Source organism: Camelina sativa, chromosome 5 (genome assembly GCF_000633955.1).
Source record: "Camelina sativa cultivar DH55 chromosome 5, Cs, whole genome shotgun sequence".
Classification (NCBI taxonomy): Eukaryota; Viridiplantae; Streptophyta; class Magnoliopsida; order Brassicales; family Brassicaceae; genus Camelina; species Camelina sativa.
In genome coordinates this window covers 8209119-8227863 of record NC_025689.1, presented here as the reverse complement: position 1 = coordinate 8227863, position 18745 = coordinate 8209119, and the positions used below count along the sequence as shown (strand labels likewise).

The 18745-nt window shown below is 34.7% G+C and overlaps 3 protein-coding genes across 4 annotated transcripts; all 3 read left to right on the top strand.

Moving 5' to 3' along the window:
• On the top strand, nucleotides 499–2013 carry LOC104786144. 2 transcript variants are annotated; one of them, XM_010511483.2, is made up of 3 exons: nucleotides 499–954; nucleotides 1126–1657; nucleotides 1776–2013. In XM_010511483.2, the coding sequence occupies exons 2-3, from the start codon at nucleotides 1167–1169 to the stop codon at nucleotides 1978–1980; spliced, it is 696 nt and encodes a 231-aa protein (XP_010509785.1). In that variant the 5' UTR covers nucleotides 499–954; nucleotides 1126–1166; the 3' UTR covers nucleotides 1981–2013. The 2 variants fall into 2 exon arrangements, with proteins under 2 accessions (XP_010509785.1, XP_010509784.1); XM_010511482.2 differs by having other exon boundaries at nucleotides 504–949.
• On the top strand, nucleotides 8037–13205 carry LOC104786143 (putative transcription elongation factor SPT5 homolog 2). Its single transcript, XM_010511480.2, has 21 exons — nucleotides 8037–8457; nucleotides 8546–8799; nucleotides 8875–9021; nucleotides 9104–9265; nucleotides 9341–9424; nucleotides 9565–9635; nucleotides 9745–10102; nucleotides 10196–10351; nucleotides 10434–10531; nucleotides 10616–10664; nucleotides 10787–10939; nucleotides 11023–11166; nucleotides 11252–11345; nucleotides 11543–11716; nucleotides 11796–11933; nucleotides 12021–12099; nucleotides 12176–12230; nucleotides 12306–12405; nucleotides 12481–12594; nucleotides 12683–12780; nucleotides 12898–13205. Exons 1-21 carry the CDS (start codon nucleotides 8187–8189, stop codon nucleotides 13138–13140), a joined length of 3042 nt encoding a protein of 1013 aa, XP_010509782.1. The 5' UTR covers nucleotides 8037–8186; the 3' UTR covers nucleotides 13141–13205.
• Nucleotides 13723–17278, top strand: LOC104789003. Its single transcript, XM_019245237.1, has 4 exons — nucleotides 13723–14313; nucleotides 15452–16837; nucleotides 16951–17079; nucleotides 17183–17278. The coding sequence occupies exons 1-4, from the start codon at nucleotides 13723–13725 to the stop codon at nucleotides 17276–17278; spliced, it is 2202 nt and encodes a 733-aa protein (XP_019100782.1).

Below are 18745 nucleotides of genomic sequence, written 5' to 3'. Positions count from 1 at the left end.
ATTTGATTTTATTTTAGAGAAAATGGACTTGACTAATAATTTAGTCAAAACTACAAAAAGGAGTATAGACTTTAATATATACTTTCAATGGGACAAAGATTATCACCGTTTTTTTTTCCACCGAACAAAAAAAGCTTATCGTCATTTTTTTTTCTCCATTTTTCCGATGACATACTATTTTTTTCTTTATAACATGTTAATTTCTTTTTGTGAAATGACACATCATGTGTCACACATGATTGATTGGTGTATGATCCACATTATTTGTTAATTCTTCTCCAAACAAAAAAAAAAGAAAACCAACCTTATTTATGTTTTTGGCAATTTTGAAGCAATTATTATTCATCTACTTTTTTTTTAGCACCAATTTATCATTTATCAATATATATATATATATAAATGTTAACTTAAATAGGGAATTTTTATTTAATTGGTTTGAATTATAGTTGATACAAGTTGTTCTCATCTTCACCAAACATTATTCTGTTAGCTCCCCTTCTCTTTACCCAAAAGAAAGGTGCTTTCATATTAAATCTCTCACACAAATTAGTTTTAGCTTTACTGCCTAAAGTGGAACACAGAGTTTTATAGAAAGACAAAATTGAAACGGAAAGTGTTTTTTTTTTAAAGTAAATTGTAAAAAAAAAAAAAAAAGGAACCTTTGCAATCTAGAGAGAGCAAAGCAGAGCTGATTAAGATATTTTTGCAGGTAACTGTAGCCACGAGCTAGCATACGTTTCCTAGAGCCATGATGATAAAAAAAAAAAGCTGATTGATTTCTCCAGTTGCTTAAAGATCTGAGGCCTAAAGCTGAAAAAGAAACCTTTTTTCTTTTTCTTTGAGATTTGTTTGTTCCCACAGATTCTCTGACGCTACCTAAACCTTAAAGTTCGCCGCTTTATTTGTTGCTGTTGCAAGAGAGCTCTTTTGAGGTGGATCTGGATTCTGGGTAAGGTTTGGTTTTTATGTCTCTTATTACAACTTTGTTTACCAGTAGGGTTTTAAAACGAATTAAAATCGTTGTGTTGGAGCATTTACAATTTTACAGGGTTGTTGTTGTTTATGTCGGCTCTTTGTTTGATACATTCATACTAAGAGGGGTTTTATGGATCTTGGACTTTGTAGGATTCAAAAGCCCTCCTCTTTTGTGGTATATATGAATTAAAATGGACCCGAGAAGTTGTTCGAAATCAATCAGTGTTTGTGAGAATTCGAGTGATGTTGTGCTTGAGGGTGGTGTTAAGGGTCAGACCAGTGACTCTATCTCAAAAAAGGTGTTGATTGAAGAAGAAACTGATTCAAGAATGGCCAAAGATGGTGTTAGCTGCAGTAGTAGTAGTAACATTTCTTCAGCTCATGCTGTTCATGAGGGAGTTGCGGATAATGTTAGTGCGGTAAGCTGCAACGAGGCAGAGAGTGATACTTCAAAAGCAAAGGCGAAGAAGGAGTTCCACACGGTTGATTTGAGTGGTGAAGGAGAAAGAATCTGCAGGATTTGTCATTTTGGTTCAGATCAATCACCTGAGGTGGTGGCTACTGGTGATAATAATAAGTCAGTAAGTCAGGACTTGATTGAGATTGGTTGCAAATGCAAAAACGAGCTTGGCCTTGCACATTTGCATTGCGCAGAAGCTTGGTTCAAGTTAAGAGGGAACAGGTAATGAATTCAATTTCTTCCGAGTGTTATTAGGTTAGCAAGTGTATGGATTTGATGCATGAAGTGGACTAATGTACAAGAGATCCAAATCTTGGTGTTTTTGTTGTGTTCTTGGCAGTGTATGTGAAATATGCGGCTGCACAGCGAAGAACATTACAGTAAGGTTGATGGAGGATTGGAGCGGCGAAAGGGACAATACATTGGATGAGAGAAGAAGACGTGGAAGAGGACAATCTTGCTGCATCTTCATGCTTTTCCTGCTCTCTATCCTTTTGCTTCATTGGTTTTTCAAAAAGTTTAGTGGTTACTACCAAAATAAGTGAATAAGTATATAATATATGTTGGTAATTTTATTAGTTGGGTTCTGACTCTTTAGACTATATATGGAAAAGAGATGATAGAATCCAAATCCTTAGATTAAACTCTCTGAGTAGCAGATGGACAGTTTAGAGTTTAATAGAAACAACACCATTTTGCATCTCCCTCTTGAGAGAAAGGGCAACTTCGTACACCTCGTACATATAATCCCCACCACATATGGCCTCTCTTCTGCTCTTCACATGTCACTTTGGTTCTGATCAATCACATGGGCCAATGTGATTGATAATACATAATTACAGGCCCACATACTAACATAGACCACCTCATAATTGCCATAATTAATCTATCTACATCATATTTGTTTGGTGCACACCATAAAACATTCGTCGTTTTTGTGAAGGAAAAAATAAATTCTAGTTTCACAATGCATGATTTAAAATAATCGTAAGTCAAAAACATGATTTACATTCACAGGAAGAAAAAAAGCAAAATTCTGAAGAGAACAGTGCGAAAAGAAGATTGTTGTAGTACCATTATAAGAATCTTGGTCGACGATGATTGTGCTAATCTCCGAGGACAGTTTGCAAACCCGGGGATAGTTGTAGAGTGTGCATGCACCTCATCACGTGGCTCACGCGTTCTCTGACTTTTTTGTTTTTGTTTTTTACTAGGATTGAAGACACGAGAATGATAGAATGGGGGAAAGACATTATAACATACTATAAACATTCAAACTAATTAATGCCTTGAGAGACACTCACCAACATATACCTCGCATGGTAGTTTTCAGATCCCAAGATCCATAAAACCTGAAAACCAAGAAAAGTAAACATAACTTGCCTAGAGATTATATTGGTTTGCATGGGATGAATTGCGGGGCAAATCTCCTTTGGCAGATAAGCATTTTACTTGCATCCATAGCCATAGCCATCTGCCATAGGAGTATTCGCCCAGTAATCCAACCATACATTATCTCTCTGACTTCACAAACATGCATCTTCAATTCTTATCTATATATATGTTTCTGATTTTTCGCATTGCATCTTGAGTTATTATAAGTTGGACTAGCAAAAAGTACATATATATAGTTCGTTGATGAAGGTGTACTTCTATATAGCCAATGTATATAGTAAAGCATATTCTCTGGCACATCCCACGCATGTTTCATAGAGCATATGTGTATAGTATAATCCTAAAGACCCCTCTTCATGCGGTCCTCATGCTTCTGATCTCATGAATTAACATTTTTTACTTTTCTTGATTTGCCAGTCATGCGAATACTTTGCTGGTAAATGGTATACCAGGTTTTATAGTTCATGTTTTGATAGGAAATTGTTCCGTAGGATATGCTCTTTACATTAATGTTATAAATACATTACAAAATTTGAGTTTTTTACTTTGAAGCCAACAAGTGAGAGAGAAGGACATAGATTATTTCTTGGTAGAAAGAATTACAGGGCGAATCCTCTATTGGCAGGGGAATATAGATGACTGTTATATGTTCTCATCTATTCCTCTGCCAAAGGAGATTTGCCTCGCAATTCTTCTCTACTGTTATTCATTTTTCCATTGTCGTCCAATCTACTATAAAATATTTTCATTTGATAGTGTTAATTATTTGACGCTCATACTCATATTTTTATGGTTATATTTTTTGAAGATTTTATTCGATTCATAGTCTCTTTTGAACCAACTCTTTTATTTTGTTTTAATTCAAACACTTAGGCAAAGAATGCTTCAAAATTCATTTATGATAATCTGACAACCAAATTTAATACTCAAGTTAGAAACGTTTACCAGTAAACGATTTTTCATCATAAAAAAATCAATCATGTTAGGTTTATATTAACGAAATGCATGGATTTACGGATTCTTAGGTTGGAACAATACATTTGGCCTTATTTCCTCATTGGTGACATCTATCTCGTGGGTTAGTAATATATACTATCTAAAGCCAAAATTATCTTATGTGCATTAGTCAAATAGCTAAATTAATGATCAAGTACAATAGCATGCAAACTAATGTTTGTTGTAGTTGGATATACTTGTTGAATATGCTGTCAGTACCCTGAAGCATATAACTCTGACCTTTGGCCTTTTCAAGCTAAATCATAAAATCTCAAAAGGTGCTATACAAGAATAGGATGCATACATGCATGAATTTTGAAAATAATAAGTGTTCGAATTTTATATTCTACAGATTAATGGGCTAGTTTAAATTAAAATAAGGCTTCTATATCACAGTAGTAAAGTTGACTTAATTGTAGTGACAATATTCTTACTCTTTTAATCTTCTCTAATATTTTAACTATTAATATGAATAAGAGAAAAATGTAAAAACTAAACAATATATATACAAATGACCACGTAGAAGTTTATTGGTTTGGTTCATTTGCAGTCGCTCGCAAAAGGTACGTTTGTGGATCGTAGCGGTTGCACTGACATGCATTTGACACTAAGGGCATCATTAGTGGGAGTTACTAATCAAATGACTCATTAATAAAAAAATAATATAGTGATGAAAGAGAAGAAACGAAGGGAAAAATCGCTGCTCAAATTACTAGAGGAAGAACCGTTTCTCTCAAATAATTAACAGTGTCATTTACATAATGGTTATAATTAATAAAAGATAATAAATGAATAAAATAATAATTTTTTTTTAAAAGGAACATGAGAGGGTTGCTGCCGGTAATGATGGTCTAAGTAATTATGGACTGTGCTTTGTACTGTTTTCATTATATTTTAGATCTATCTAATTAACTCAAAAGTTCATTTGCTCAAGTGTCTGCTTAATGGATGATGATGGCAAGAATATTAACTGAGTCTAAAACTTATACTTCCAATATACAAGCTACTAGTGAATAGCTTAGAAGAAAGAGGTAAAAAGAAACAGAAATAAGGAAAAGTTCTAAGTAAGAAGAAAAAGAGCAAGTTTTTCCTCATCCTAGCTAATTACCTATAGAAAGTAAGTAAACTTAACTTTACAACAACAACAAAAAGAGAAGAACAAATCTTTGTGAATTTTTTTTTTTTCAAAATAAAAACCTGGAGAGGACAATACCATGGATCTTCCATTTTTAGAGTATAACCTTTACAAGTTGTCATTGTCGAACTTTTTGGCAAGTCAAAAGATTAATTCTTGAAGTTAATCATCTTTTGCACACACAAAAAAAAAGAAGTTAATTATCTTAAACAATTAATAGCTGTTTAAATACTATTATTTAGTTAAAATAATCATGTAAAGTAGAACAAAACTCGGTGAGACTCGAATATAAGATCACTCAAGATGACCGTAAAATCTCGGGGGCATAGAGGATTATTCCTTAGGAGACTAAATTATACGTACGTAGGGGATAGATTTTATTCTAGCGAAAGGATAGTGCCATTGAATATGCTTATTGCAGTGTTGTATATAAACACAACAACAACATTTATTTTAGTAGAGAGAGAGAGAGAGAGAAAGATGAAAAAGAGACAAAGAGAAGGTGAAAATGCATTACAGGGCAAGATCACCATTGGCAGAAATCTATTACTTCATTCTTGCATATGCATAAATGTTTGTGGTGAGCTCTCTGCCAAAGGAGATTTGCCCGGTAATTCTCTTCCACCAACGTTTTACATATCTTTCTTTTTTTTCGTTATTTCTTTTTGGATAGTTTGAGTCGATGTGCACAGCTAATAGAAATCGATCGACTCCTAACTTTTAAAAGAAAACCTTTGCATGATAACAATTGTGTTTCGTTATATATTTCAAAGAGGATGTATTAGAAAAGATGATCACAATATTCTTTCTACGTGGAAAGGTTTGATAGATAGTAGATATTATCCGCGGTACACCGCGAAGTAAGTTGTTTATTTTTTTATAGGAAAATTGTTATCATGCAAAGATCACCATTGGCAGAAATCTATTACTTCATTCTTGCATATGCATAAATGCAAAGGATGTTTATAGGAAAATTTTTTACCCAGGTCATAAATAGGAAAAAAAAGATTGATAGTGTAGTATGGAAGGTTTGAACCTTGGTTTGGGGAGGTCAACAAAGCTAAGAATAACCAATTGTGCTGCTTAAACTTCACAACTTTACATGCAAAAAAATATTATTTCAAAGCTTTACCCGGTCAGTTGACCTCCCTAAGCTCTATGTGGGTCCGCCACTGATCATGAGTAGATGGTAGTGGATGGATGAAGGTATGTCGACAAAAACATTGGTTATGTAATTAAATTCAACATTTTGCCTACTTAAGTTAGGGGTTATTCAGGATTTGAATAGAGTTTTAAAAACTTTAAATGTTATTTAGAATATGTTGTTATTAAATCAAAATTTTATTTAAAAAATCTGTTAAAGTTTAGTGCTATTAGTTTGTGAATTGTTAAAAGTTATCTAAAATCTTAACAAATTTGAGTTATTGGATTCAAACCTTTATAAAGTCAATAAAAGTTTTGTGTTATTCAATTAAAAGTATATAGGATTATTGATTTTAATTATTATGTTATTAATTCATGATTTTATAGATTTTTTCACAAAGTAAAATCATGAAAAATATCAAAAAAAAACAGAGATTGTTTTCAATGTTTAATCAAATACATGGTGCATGACCGTGGTAGATTCTGTCTCTTTTAATATGTCTAATAGAAACCATATGGATAGAAGCATTTATAGTAGATATTACCCGCGGTACACCGCGGAGTAAGTTGTTTATTTTTTTTTGTTAATATACTATATTAATATTAATTTTGCTAATATACTCTTTTGTTAATTTTACTGATTTAATTTTACTGACATCAGTTTGATTCGACATATTTTATATTAGTATTGTTAAAACATTNATATTTGCCGTAATCAACGTTGGCGATAGGTTCATCAGCATTATCACGTCCACCACCTTGTTAACTCTGCAATGCTCTTACTGGTCCCTCATTCTGTTTATAATAACTCATCATTCTCCTACTTAGTTAGACATATATATCTAGTAGATTAATGATTTGATTACTCGTCATATATCTTAACAGTTAACACAAATACAGACACTATACCAAAATAACTAGATTATGACTCGCGGTACACCGTGGATAAGTTTGTTTATTTTTTTTGTTTGTTAATGTACTATTTTAATATTAATTTTGCTAAAATATTCTTTTGTTAATTTTACTGATTCAATTTTACTGACATCAGTTTGATTCGACATATTTTATATTGGTGTTGTTAAAACATTAAAATGAGGATTTAACCCATATTGAAATGTCATATTCCTGATAGTTTATTTTTTAGTATTATTAATTTAATCTTGTAATGTCATATAACCCGTCATGTAATATAACTCGTTTGTGTAATTTTGAAAATTTAATATGTTTAAATATTTATAATTTTAAACTTTTTATTAATTTTAGATATATCAGTTATAAATTATAAACTTCTTAAAATTATATAATTTACTATATACAGTAAATTTACTATATATGTATGTTGAACACACACTTTTATATTAATTGAGTAATATATGTTTGTTTTAAAAAATTCAAATCACTATATATGCAAGAAAAATACACTTTTCTATTAACTTTATGTATTATATGATGATTCACTACATTTAAATTTTAAAATAAAAAGGAGATAATAGGAGAATAATTTTTTTTTTAGTCTGAAATAAATCTTCTAAATATATAAATTATAGAACATTATATATATGAATATTTAAAATATTTTTATTGTGTTTGGTTATAAGGATGGTAGAGAAAATTAACTAACCTTGTTTGGTAAGCATTAAATAGCATTCAATGTAAAAACTTTTCAAAAAACATTTTTAAACAAAATCTGCTGCAAAAAATACTATTATAATACTATTATAGATGGTTCAAGAATTATCAATTTGGTTCGAATTGAAATAGATGTGGTTAGAAGTTGGTAAACCGGAATGGATTTGCTTTAGTGAACCAAAAAGAGAAGTTGAGTCGGTCAAATAAAAGAAAGGGGCAAAATGGGAATATCAAAATATATGTTTTCGAGTATATATAAGTACAACACTGAATGGTGTAAGCGGGACAAAGTAACGATTTTGATACAACGAAGCTGCGAAAAAATCCAAAAAGCTCTCACTTTTCGATTCTTTAGGTTTTTTCTAGGGTTCTTCTGAGATATCGAGGTTTGCATATTTGGGTATTTCTCCTAAACGAAACCCTAGTTTTTGTAATCGAACTTAGTAACCCACCATGTCTAATGATGATCACTACGAAGACAAAGATTATAGCTTTGACGATGATTCAGAGATCGAAGAGGATGAGGAGGAAGAAGAATATGAGCCGAGAAGTAGCCGTAAAGGAAGCTCAGGGAAGAAAAGGGGAAGATCAAATTCAGTTTCCGATGGTCGTCGTCGGGTAGGGAAAAAAAAGAAGTCTTCAGGTTCCGCGTTCATAGACTGGGAGGTCGAGGTCGATGACGACATCGAAGACGAAGATGATGATATAGTTCCAGAGGACAATGGTAAGTAATTCTTGAAAATTTGGGGACTTTTACGAAAATTGATTTCTTGATTGAATTCGAAGATTCTGTTTCTGGCCTTTTTCCTTAGGTTTTATTGTAAGTGGTGAAACTGAACTTCCCAATGAGGAGGATGATGATGATCATAGGCAATTTTACCAACAGAGGTTTCATCCTGATGAAGAAGAAGAAGAAGATGTTGAAGAGTTCGAGAAGAGATACATGGAAAGGCTTACTAGTATGCATGCAGAGAATGATGTTGACCTTGAAGAGGTTAACGACGTTGATCAGCAAGCGCTTTTGCCATCAGTTCGTGACCCAAAATTGTGGCTTGTGAAATGTGCGGTATGATTTCTTCTTCTCTGTTTTCATTTTTGATTCTTTTTTCTTGTATCATTGATATATAGAGAGCAATTACAGATTGGCCGTGAGAGAGAAGTTGCTGTTTGTCTTATGCAAAAAAGCATAGATGTAGAATCAGAGTTCAAGATTAGATCTGCTATTGCCCTTGATCATCTTCAGAACTATATATATGTTGAAGCGGATAAGGAAGCTCACGTGAAAGAGGTATTATCTTATTCTTTGATGTTCTGACTAGTGTTTGATCTTTGATGATGTCTATGTTGATTCTTTTCATTGTGGTGTATAGGCTATCAAGGGCATGAGGAATATCTTTGCTAGTCATAAGATTTTACTTGTCCCCATAAAAGAAATGACTGATGTTCTTGCTGTAGAAAGTAAAGCAATCGATCTATCCCGGGGTACGTGGGTTAGAATGAAACTTGGGATATATAAGGGTGATCTAGCTCAGGTACCATCTATTTTTCATGTGTTTTATAAGTGTTCAGACTTCTCCGAACCTTGCTGAAATGTAAGTTTGGTACAGGTGGTTGATGTTGATAATGTTCGTAAGAGGGTCAGAGTCAAGTTGATCCCAAGAATTGATCTGCAGGCTCTAGCCAATAAGCTGGTATATAACCTTTTCAATACTTAAAAGTGTAACAAATTATGGTATTCTCTGAAACATACTTGTTACGTTTTTACTCTGTCTGTTAAGATGAGCTTCTAAACTATAAGCTTTTTGGGCACATCTTACTTTGGTATATGTAGGAGGGAGGAGAGAATGTCAAGAAGAAAGCTTTTGCTCCACCTCCACGTTTCATGAACATTGATGAGGCAAGGTAATGTTAATTCCAGCTTTCTAGTGAAAGTGTGAAACTATTCACTGCTTTTTTAGATGCAATCATTGTGCTTTTTGGTTATGATATATGAGTTTATCAATGAATTTAGGGAACTTCACATACGTGTTGAGCATCGGCGTGATTCAATGACTGGTGACTACTTTGAAACTATCGATGGTATGCTTTTCAAAGATGGGTTTCTCTACAAGAAAGTATCAACAAAGTCGATTGTTGCTCAGAATATTACACCAACCGTCGATGAACTTGAAAGATTCAAGAGATCAAGTGAAAATGGGGAGATCGACTTTGTTGATCTGTCAACTTTATTTGCAAATAGAAAGAAGGGTCATTTCATGAAAGGTGATGCGGTCATCGTTATCAAGGGTGATCTAAAAAACTTAAAGGGTTGGATTGAGAAAGTAGATGAAGATAATGTTCTTATCAGAACAAAGATGAAAGGTCTTCCTGTAAGTTTCCCAAACTCTCTTCATATTCTCATGAACAATCTATATGCTGCTCAAATATTGCAGCAAGTATTAAAAGACTATTAATTGTTGCAGAATCCTCTTGCTGTGAATGAGAGAGAGCTTTGCAAATACTTTGAACCTGGAAATTTTGTGAAAGTTGTGTCTGGCATTAATAAAGGAGCAACTGGCATGGTTGTCAAAGTTGATCAGCATATGCTTATCATTCTGTCTGATACAACCAAAGAGCATGTAAGGCAACAGTTTTTGTTTAAGTTGTGCGTTAATTTCTGAAAAAGGTAATGTAACTTATGAGTATTATATTTATATGTAGATTCGTGTCTTCGCTGATCATGTTGTCAAGAGTGCAGAAGTGACTAATGGTGTCACAAAAATTGGATATCATGAACTTCATGATCTTGTGCTTCTAAGGTAAGTTGAATCCCCCAACCGGCAGCTCTAACTCTAAGTAATACCATTTTTATGTGTATGAGAGCTTTATATTACATGATGCAGTGACTTGAGCTTTGGAGTAATCATAAAACTTGATAGTGAAGCTATCCAGGTAACTTACCAATTTCATGTTGATACAATATCATACAAGCGCCACTAGTCAACATGTCAATCCTGTAATGTTTTTTGTTTATTTCAAGATTTTTGCAGTAACTCTGTTTTGGTTTATTCCAGATTCTCAAAGGGGTTCCTGACAGGCCGGAAGTCTCTATTGTCAAAGCCAGCGAAATAAAATACAAAGTTATGAAGAAAATCAATGCGCAAGACCGTTACAAAAAGGTCATCACAGTGAAAGATGTTGTCAGGGTCATTGAGGGTCCTAACAAAGTGAGTTTCTTTACAGTTTGGTCGTCTTTACAGAGGTGATTATCATTTAATTAGTCTTATACCAATTTATATACTTGTGATAGGGTAAACAAGGTCCAGTGGAGAAAATCTACAAAGGAGTGTTGTTTATACATGACCGACATAACCTTGAACACACTGGATATATCTGCACTAAAAGCTCATCTTGTGTTCTTGTTGGTGGATCATGTTCCGGCGCAGACAGAATTGTAAGCTTCTTTTAGCAGGTTCGGCTATCGTTTTTCTATTTTCGGCAGAAGCTTCACTTTTGTTGTTGCTATTGTTCTACTCTAGGTTGAGTCCTTCTCAAGGTTAGGCAATTTCAGGACACCAGCACCGGTTCCGCCATCTCCAAGAAGATTTCAATGGGCTGACATGGGATATAACCGTATGTCATATTATTATGGTTAATATATTTATTCTTGACTGGTCCATTTCTTTTTAAATGTTAAAAGGAGGCATTGATTCCGCTATGTATGACTTGTACAGTACAAGTTGTACTACAACTTTGGGTAGATCAGTGATCTACTTTGGAAATAGATTATAGTTTAAAACGGTTATGCATAATGCATTTGTTTACTGCAGTTGGAGCTGGAACTGGAGGGAGACATCGAGGTGAAAGAAGGGGAAGAGATGACGATTGCTTGCTGGGTACTTATGTGAAAATTCGTCTGGGGCCTTTCAAGGGATATAGGGGGCGTGTAGTTGAAGTAAAAAAAAATACAGTGCGTGTGGAACTCGAGGCAAAGATTGTGACAGGCAAGCTCCACTGTTTTCACTTCTCTTCACAGCTGGTTGCTGCATGTTGAATGAATTCTAACTCTCCTTGTATGTACAGTTGATCGGGAAGCGATATTGGATATAACTGATAATAACGTAGCCACACCCTCTCAGTATAATATTGGAAGCCAAACTCCTCTACATCCTTCACGGACTCCACTTCGTCCTTGTATGACTCCGATGCGGGATTCTGGAGGTTTGTTACCTTTGTTAATTATTTCAAAGTTTCAAGATCCATCATTAATTTGACATTCTAAACTGATAAAATTATGTAAAACTTCAGCTACACCTATCCATGATGGAATGAGGACACCTATGCGTGGTAGAGCTTGGAATCCTTACATGCCTATGAGTCCTCACAGGTATGTTTTTTATAAAGAGAACATGGCTACTTTATATTTTGAGCAGGTGTATTAAACTGTGGTTGTTATGTTTCAGGGATAACTGGGAAGATGGGAATCCGGGATCATGGGGAACAAGTTCACAGTATCATGTAAGAATCTATCTCTGACATAGCTTTTGCGGAGATTATTACTAGTTGAAATTCATTTAATCCTTTGTTTCCCAGAGTGGAAGTCCATATGAAGCAGCTACGCCTGGATCAGGATGGGCTACTAGTACTCCTGGTCGTAGTAGTTACAGTGATGAAGGAACAACAATAAGAAATGGTTCTGTTTGCCTCTTTATGCCTTGACGGTTTGTTGTTTTGAAGAATCTTCATCTCACATAGTTTTCTCATGCAGGTAATGCTCCAAGTCCTATGACACCAAGCTCTGCTTCCTATCTACCTAGCACTCCCGGAGGACAACAACCAATGACACCTGGAACTGATCTTGATGTCATGTCTCCTGATATAGGTGCCTGTTTTGATTCTCATATTCTGTTTTTAGTTCTTTTAAGGTAAATAAGAAAAGCGTTTGGTTTTGATATTCTTAACTCGACCAGGTGGGGACGCAGAAACAAGGTTCATGCCTGGTATTTTGGTCAATGTACACAAGGCTGGAGAGGATAGCAATCCTGGCGTCATCCGAGATGTTCTTCCGGTTTGTCCTCTTTTACTATCATACACAGAGGAATGTTGTTATTATATTGGAGAAAACATTTTCATTTGACCGTTTATGTTACTTCTCTTGTTCGTTTGCGATTATTTTGGTCATTAGGGTGGGTCATGTGTAGTAGCTCTTGGATACAGAGGTGAAGGCGACACGGTAATGGCGACAGAGAGTGAAGTGAGGCTAGTTAGTCCGAGGAAGAACGAACGTGTGAAGATTGTTGGAGGCAAATATTGTGGTTCAACAGCTAAGGTCATTGGTTTAGACGGATCGGAGGGTATAGTTAGGCTAGATGACAGTCTCGATGTCAAGATTATGAACTTGGCTATATTAGCCAAGTTTGTTCATTAGTTGTAACCTATTTTTCTCATGTTTCCATAGAGATTGTCTATAATAATCTTGAGATTGATTTGAACTCTTTGCAACATTTTTAACTATTAATATTGATGAATGATTAAAAAAACAAGTAAGAGACTTAGTTATGTAATTGCTCTCTCAATTTCTCTTTAAAAAACTAATATCTTACTCTCCTACACACGATAAAAACCGATTCCTCACTTATGTAGAGATGGAATCAATGGTGTCTTCTCAATTCCTCACTACTGTGTGTGTTTGCAGCAAGAGATCCATAGAGATGAGAGGAGTAGCGACCAAAGTCAGATTAATCTACGAACCTTGGAGCGCACGCTAGGTGAAATCTCACAGTGAGAGAGGCGTGAACTTATTATTTTCCCAAAGCAGGTTATCACGTGCCTTGCACCTGAAGGTTTCTTTAATCTCCTTCTGGGGATGCTCAGCCAACAACAGTTGCATAATAAAATGCCTCTGCTCTGTTTTATCTCCCAAACAGAAACATTACTCTCTCTCTCAAGAAAAGCTAATTTTCTATTTTTCTTGGAAGCCAAACCATTTTCTCGAGAAAGTTCACTCCCGATGGAGAAGGGTTCAGAAAAAAGTGACGACGGAACGACAGGAAATAAGCTCGTCGAAGCAACTGAACTTGCCAGAGAGTTCTGGACCAAAGGTGACCGTGTTGTGGCTTTGGAATTAACCGAGAAGACGATTTCTGATCATGGGAAACACGAAAAATGCTTTGGACTCCACGAACTGCAAGGTGATATCTTCTTTAACCAAGCGATGGAAACAGTTAACGCCGACGTCAAATGCGTTTACTTGTTTGCCTCTGTCGATGCGTATTCAATGGCTACTCTTCTCTCTCCTAACGCTCTAAGGTCCTTTCGTGGCTATGCACGTTCCCTTATCGATTTGGGCGATCAGCTTGGGATGTACAAGTTTTATGAGAAAGTGTCCAAAGCAAAGCCGGGATTGTCCATAATGCGACCTCAAAGACAGTCTACAGAGAAAGACTATTTTGGCAAGATGATGAAGAAACTTCAGAACTTGATAGATCTTGCAACAGAGAAGATGCATGCGACTGTGACTCTTCCTGATACAGGTTCTATGGCTATTCAGAAACCGGAAAAGGGAGATCCTAATTCTTTGAATAGATTGAAGAACATTTGGGTTAAGTTGGATGACAAGACCAAAAGGGAATTTTTGGTAGTAGACTTTGAAAAGCTTTTAATATACAGTATAAAAAACTTATACTTTCACCTCACACATGCACCCATATTTTAGAACATCATTATCATAGGACTTACTCAGTCACTCTACTATATTGGAACTCCCAACTCCTTAACTCACTCTTACACAACACAACAACTCTTCTACTTTCGTATTTAAATCTAGACTTACACACAACCTTGTTTGGTTCTTATTAATTCGCAGCCCATTAGCCTTCTTATTACCATAACATCGTCTTCTTCGTTTTTCTCTTCTTATTTGCTTCTGCTTCTCTCTTTTTCTTTGGACGTCAAAGAAACTGTAACAGGGATTCTCGATTCTATCTTTTATGAAATTTGGTTTTGGTTTAATTTACAATTTACCCCGGTTCAATGTTAGGCTTTTAATTAAACGGTTTAATTATTGAGGGTTTGTGTTTGAAAACTATAGACGGATAAGTGTAAATCTTTTAGGATTAGGGTTTATAGTTTAAATCTCAATGTGATAAGGCTTAGAAACCTATTGTTTAGGCCTGTGTTCTTATCTCTTGTCTTGTATAAATAATACTCGTGTGAGATCAATAATAAACACAAGTCAGTTTGATAACCAATTCTACAAAAACACTCTATATATAAACCTGCAGCCGAAGCTTAGACGCCAAGAGAATATGTTGCGTTCCTGCGTTCGGACGACGAACAATTCAGTGAAAAGTGAAGAAGACAAAGAAACAAAAAAGAAGATTGACGATGCATACAGTCTTGCCAAGAGCTTATGGGACGAAGGTAACCGTATTAAGGCCTTGGAGTTAACTAATAAAACGATTTCAGATCATGTGAAGAAGGAATGCTGCAATATTCACCACGAGCTGCAAGGTGAAATCTTCTTTCAGCTAGCAGAAGAAACAGAGATCACCAACGACATCAAACACGTATACTTGTTTGCTTCTCTCAATGCGTTTTCCATGTCTACTTATGAACCTCAAGGACAGTCTACGGGTGTAGGCTATTATGGCGACATGATGAAAAAACTTCAGAACATGATAGATCTTGCAATAGAGAAGACTGTAACTGTTCCTGATACATGTACTAAGGCTATTCAGAAAGAACCGGGGAAGGAAGATCGTTATTCTTTTAATAGATTGAAGAACATTTGGGCTAAGTTGGATGACAAGACCAAAAGGGAGTTTTTGGTGGTAGACTTTGAAAAGCTTTTAGCTTATATACAGTATAAGCACGGGACGGAACTAAAAGAACAGTTTCAGAAATGTGTACCCATGGCCAATAATCTTCATTGGAGATGTTGGAAGTGCCAGGTAAACTACTGTTTTACAGATTGCAAGATGCACATCTTAGATAACCATGTGCACAGATTTGAACCTGAATCCAGTGCTAGTCCTAAGCATGTGGATGGGGTTTTGGCTGACATGATATTCTATGGGGATTGGAAGCTTGTTGATGCGGCTAAAGCAGCAAATCTGTTCAAGGATAGAATTAAGAGCAAGGAAGAGTTTGTTTATGTTAATGGATGGTGTAGTGATTGGCCTGTGGCAGAGGATGCAGAGCGAGAAAACATACTCAAAGAGTTTGCTGAGGTTCTTAAATCTTCTCTCCCCAAGGAGAATCGTACTCTTTCATCTACCCTTTGGGAGTGGTTGATGGATTACACAGAAGAGAATCTGGAACTACCTGAAGTTCCTGGGTGGTATCTTGCGAAATATAGCTTCTTTAAGAACCCGCAGTGCATCTGCTTCTTAGATATTAAGCACCTTGAACACGTCCTCAAATATTTCAAACAGCTCACAACTGATGTTCGCGCAAGTTTGGTTTCAAAAGTAGTGAATCAGCTTTGGAAAAATTGCCAGGTCAAGGAAAGAATCAATCTTGAGGGAGTAACTACTTATAATCTGCTTCTGGACAAGAGACTTCTGTATGAAGAAGAGCTTGAATTGGATAAGATAGGGACAGTAGAGCATTATAAATCTATAGGAATTTATGATGATGTGGTGCCTCAGGGTGATAAGATAGTGTCTTGGATTCTTGATTGCCCTGAAATCGATCGGGAATTTGTGTCTCACATGGCAAAGGGCCTACACAATCGTGAGATATGGTTAGCAGTTTTGAGTATAGTAAGATGCATGGTTAGTAAACATGAAAGCTACTATGATATGAAATACAAGATGCTAAACTATGAGAAGATGTTGGGTGAGGTTGAGACCCTTTGCGACAAAGAAGACAACCGGAAGAATGCTAATCAGGTGAGCACATATGAGTCTGCTGTTCGAATGACATGTAAAGAGCTTGTAGTAAAGCAAGATGATGATAGCAAATGTTTCTTGGCTGTTGTAAGAGATATTTTCGAAAGACAAAAATCTCCAAGAATTGAAGCACTAGAAGATATTGTGTGTATACCCAAATTCTATACCGCTATCGAAAATGATGATGTTAAAGAAAGTCTGTTGAGACTAAAGAAATCACTGAAAGTGGAGGTATTTTGCTTCCTCTACTTTGTTTTTATTCATTTCGACAAGTTTTGATCTGTGACGGCTGATTTGAAAAGTTTTGATCTGTGACGGCTGATTTGAAAAGTTTTCTTTTGCAGTTTGGTTTGATTGACTCAAAGATTTTGCTGAACGAATATGAGTACAAAAAGCTAATAGATGTATTCCCAAAGCTATCGGCAGTTGAGTATCGCTTGGTGGTCCTTCCGTTTGTGAAGAAGTTCTTACAGGTCTGTGACAAACTTGTGGATTTTATATTAATCAACGACCATAAACTTGGTGTTGGATTGAATCTTAATTCCAGTTTTAACACATTTGGTTCCGGCCTGGCAGGATAAACTGAAGAAAATGATGAAAACAGATAGGAGCAGTTCAGTTGATGATGGGGATTCTGTTGAACGAGAACATAAGAAGAGACATCTTTCATAAAAGGTAAAAGACCTAACCTAACAAATCAAGTCCAAAAGTTGATCTTTTGTTGTTGTTTTCTTGAGTTAAAAGTGAGTTATGTTATTAATGCAGGGCTAAAATTTTGGAGGATCATTCTTGAAGATGGAGAAGAACTTAGAGTAGGGAGTTGTCTAGACAACAGTCTTTTATATTTAGAAAAAACTTTGGATCCGAGAGAGACATTACGTGTTCTTTAATCATATTTCTCATTTTGTTAAATTCTAGAAAAATGCGGCAAAGTTGTGTTAAGATTCCTTAAAGAGACATTGCACATTCACATGATCATGCTTAGATATACATTATTTATACTATAAAACACAAGTCACTTGGTCAATCAACTTCTGCCAAATCATTCCCTTTTTCTTTTGAAATTAAGGGGGTGTTATTGGATTGAGGATTTTAATAGATTTTAATTAACCCAGGACATTAGTGGATTTAAAAGTCTAATGCATTTGTGTGGACTTTATAATGCATATAAGGTGGATTTGAAAGTCATTGATAATGTATTTTTGGTGATTGTTATGGATTTTTTAAAAAGTTATTGTTAGAAAAAAATATATATATATCCATAAACTGTGTTATACACCAAAATTATATTAAATTAATAACACCCAGACTTTTACGCATGTCATAGAAAACTTGAATTAAACTGTATTTGTTTTCAATCCAGATTTTTGGTGTAATTAAAGAACCCAGATGTCATGAACCCAGAAAAAAAAATTAAAGAATACAAAAAAACACAGATCTGATGAATAAGTGTGATTATATACAAAGGGTTTGAGGAGGAAGAAACAGAGATTGAACCCAGAAAAAAAAAAGTGTGATTATATCATAAACCAAAAAAAAAGTTATAGATCATGAACCCAGAAAAAAAAGTTAAAGAACACAAAAAAAAAATTTCCAAAAATAATACATATCTGATGAATAAGTGTGATTATATAAAAGGATTGAGAAAAAAAATCAAACAATAATATGTCAAAGGCTAGAGATCCATCTAAAGAGAGGAGAAGAAAATGAAATGATTGAGAAAAGTGTGGTATTGTGTTTGTTCATATTTTAGAAGCAAAGTACGTTGAAATCCAAAATCACACAAAATCCAGTAGATATTGAATAACACTAGATTTTAATGGATTTTTAAAAATACCCAATTGAATAACACCTGATTCTTAAATACATCAAACTCCTTTAAAAACCACAATCCAATAACATCCCCTAAATTAACTAAAAACAAAATAATGCAATAAAAAAAATTATTAATAATAATGCATGCAATCATAAAATTAACGAAATCAAAGCAGTTTTTACATCTTTTACCTGATTTCCTAGATTTTCTCACACGATCACTACGTTCAGAATGAAACCATGATTTCAAAGTTTAAACTGTTTAATTTTCTATTTAATTACTCACAAAAACTCTATTTATTCTAATATTTTCTTTCTTTCTTA

What these genes read in the sequence shown, in the direction of transcription:
- LOC104786143 (XM_010511480.2), top strand. Translation starts at nt 8,187, where the DNA reads ATGTCTAATGATGATCACTACGAAGACAAAGATTATAGCTTTGACGAT. An exon ending in ATAAGGGTGATCTAGCTCAG is followed by an intron (nt 9,266 to 9,340) that starts GTACCATCTATT and finishes AGTTTGGTACAG; the next exon opens with GTGGTTGATGTTGATAATGT. An exon ending in CAAAGATGAAAGGTCTTCCT is followed by an intron (nt 10,103 to 10,195) that starts GTAAGTTTCCCA and finishes TAATTGTTGCAG; the next exon opens with AATCCTCTTGCTGTGAATGA.
- LOC104789003 (XM_019245237.1), top strand. Translation starts at nt 13,723, where the DNA reads ATGGAGAAGGGTTCAGAAAAAAGTGACGACGGAACGACAGGAAATAAG. An exon ending in ATAGATTGAAGAACATTTGG is followed by an intron (nt 14,314 to 15,451) that starts GTTAAGTTGGAT and finishes AAGGCTATTCAG; the next exon opens with AAAGAACCGGGGAAGGAAGA. An exon ending in AGAAATCACTGAAAGTGGAG is followed by an intron (nt 16,838 to 16,950) that starts GTATTTTGCTTC and finishes TTTCTTTTGCAG; the next exon opens with TTTGGTTTGATTGACTCAAA.
- LOC104786144 (XM_010511483.2), top strand. Translation starts at nt 1,167, where the DNA reads ATGGACCCGAGAAGTTGTTCGAAATCAATCAGTGTTTGTGAGAATTCG. An exon ending in TTCAAGTTAAGAGGGAACAG is followed by an intron (nt 1,658 to 1,775) that starts GTAATGAATTCA and finishes TGTTCTTGGCAG; the next exon opens with TGTATGTGAAATATGCGGCT.